The 2,327-nt window shown below is 38.3% G+C and overlaps 1 protein-coding gene across 1 annotated transcript; it reads right to left on the bottom strand.

The window, feature by feature from the left end:
* Nucleotides 1-1,669: 1,669 nt before the first annotated feature.
* On the bottom strand, nt 1,670-2,327 carry LOC133910248 (putative calcium-binding protein CML23). Its single transcript, XM_062352764.1, has one exon. It carries the CDS (start codon nt 2,297-2,299, stop codon nt 1,805-1,807), a length of 495 nt encoding a protein of 164 aa, XP_062208748.1. The 5' UTR covers nt 2,300-2,327; the 3' UTR covers nt 1,670-1,804.

Raw genomic sequence — 2,327 nt, forward strand, 5'->3', positions numbered from 1 at the left:
CCATTATGAAACAACTGTGATATGTCGGTTCATAAGCTCAATCGAAATATTAATGATTGAGCTATTATGAACTGACAATGATAAATCTTATCACTGCCGGTTCTAGCTCATGTCATTGATCTCGTCGCCGTCCTCGTTCAAGATTGAGGCAATAAGATATCTAAATGAGTGGTAGAAAACATATTTATTTTAAAATGATTGTGTTTTCACTATTTATTTAGGTTTACTATTGTCATTCGAGGTCGACAGCTTCGGATAGCAAGAGATGTAAAACTGGTATAAACTATGGTGCAAAACTGCTCTACCAAGAACTCTTTATCGTATGAGAATATGAGATAGATACTCATGCTAAAGAGCTCCTAATATAGCAGTTTTACACCATTCATGTCCATTGATCATTACCGGTTCAAAACATAAAACTAACAGTGATAATTAGGTTATAACTGCTGATTTATACCATAATAGCTATACCCATTATCATTGTCGCTTAATCTCTACCGGTTTAAAAACTAGTAGTAAAATAGTTTTTAAACTGATAGTAATGAGAAGTTATGTAGTAGAGTGTACACTATCTTTGCCATATATTTTTTAATTTGACGGTCCGAATTTAGCACTAAGTTGGTTTCGTTGTTATCATTGCCTATTTGACATAGTGAAAAATTGCTGCAGTGTTTGCACGTACTATTCGATGCTGGTTAATTTAGCGGCTTAAGTTGCATTCCCCCGAGAAGTAGTGAACCCATCATAACAAACCTTGGGATGGCGGCAAATCTATGTCTAATGCTACATCCAATTGGATTCCTACAGGTCAAGGTTATTTTAACATTGAGTGTGTTGACTTCGATGTCCTAAACGACTTACTTTTTGATCGGAAGGAGTAGGTCCCGAATTAGTTTATATAAGCGAGTCAATTTATCATTTGCACTTGTTTAAAACTATAAGAATTAAAGTACTAATGGCTAATAATAATTACTAGTTGGATTAGAGTATTGTTTAGAGCGTTTCTAACCATATATATCATCTAGTTATAAGGTTATTTATATGGAGGAGATAGAGAAAAGAGAGAGAAAAATTTAATCTTAATCTGTAGTTAAACTATAACATACGAGGCATTAAATACAAGACAAATATATATATGGTGATTGGTTGAGAGAGAACATTGATATGTGAACTAATTAAAATCTTAATTATGCTATAGACTAATCATGGGAGATGTTGGCTTTTGTAATAGATATAAATGGTATAAAAAAATAATATATAATAACTAGTTTCACTTTTAAAAACACTCTTACGTGGTCCGTGCACGTAGTGATCTGGTCCGTGAGAACCCAGTCCCACTGAAGTTTCAGAATAGTCGTTTTAGATATGATTGGTTTGAGTTTAATCTTGTTACATCTAAGCTTAGTTATATTATAATATCTGTTTAGTTTATTATTATAATTATAGTAAATCATACTGTGTTAGTATTTATGATTCACATGTTATATACTTAATTTTTTTAACTAGCTTTGATACATTTATAACTAAAAATTTGTTAACTATACTTTTTTGACAAGTCATATTTGGCTAATTTTAGGTGTGACGAATATAGTTGTAATACAAACGGACCTTCAGTGTTGGTGTCAGCAATTTGCATTTCATTGTGAATTTGTAAACATTTATAGCATTATCCATTTAACCATTATGAAAATGAATTTGCAATGACCAGACACATCAAAACAGAAATTACAGCTTATGCAGATGCTAATTCAATCAGGACTGAGAAACAAAGGCTGACCAGAAACCATATTTATTAGCATCGATCTCAGCCCATCATCATCGTCTTGAACTCGTCGAAGCTAAGAACCCCATCCCCATCCAGATCGAACCTGCAGATCATCGCCTGGCACTCCGCAATGTCCTGGTGGCACCCCAGCTTGCTCAGCATCAGCTTCAGGCTCAGCGGCGTGATGCACCCTGTGCTCTCCATCTCGTACATTCCGAACGCCTCCCTCAGCCACCTGCGCTTCTCCTCATCCTGGCCCGCTTCCATTTCTTGTGCCAGCCTCACGAACTCCTCTTCGTCCAGCAGCCCGTCGCCGTCCGTGTCCGCCGACGCCATGAGCGCCCTGATGTCCTCGGCCAACATGTCCTCGCCGAGCGCCGCCTTCATGCAGTGACGCAGCTCGGCGGCCGAGATCTTGCCGTCGCCGTCCTGGTCGAACGATGCGAAGACGCGCCTGAACTCACCCGAGGCAACCATGTCCGCGTTCACCTGAACAAGAACGGTTGGTGCAGGTGGACTTGGGGACTTGTCCATGGTTGTTTGGTTGGCTCTTTGACTTGAA

This window comes from Phragmites australis, chromosome 2 (assembly GCF_958298935.1).
Source record: "Phragmites australis chromosome 2, lpPhrAust1.1, whole genome shotgun sequence".
In the NCBI taxonomy this organism is placed as follows: Eukaryota; Viridiplantae; Streptophyta; class Magnoliopsida; order Poales; family Poaceae; genus Phragmites; species Phragmites australis.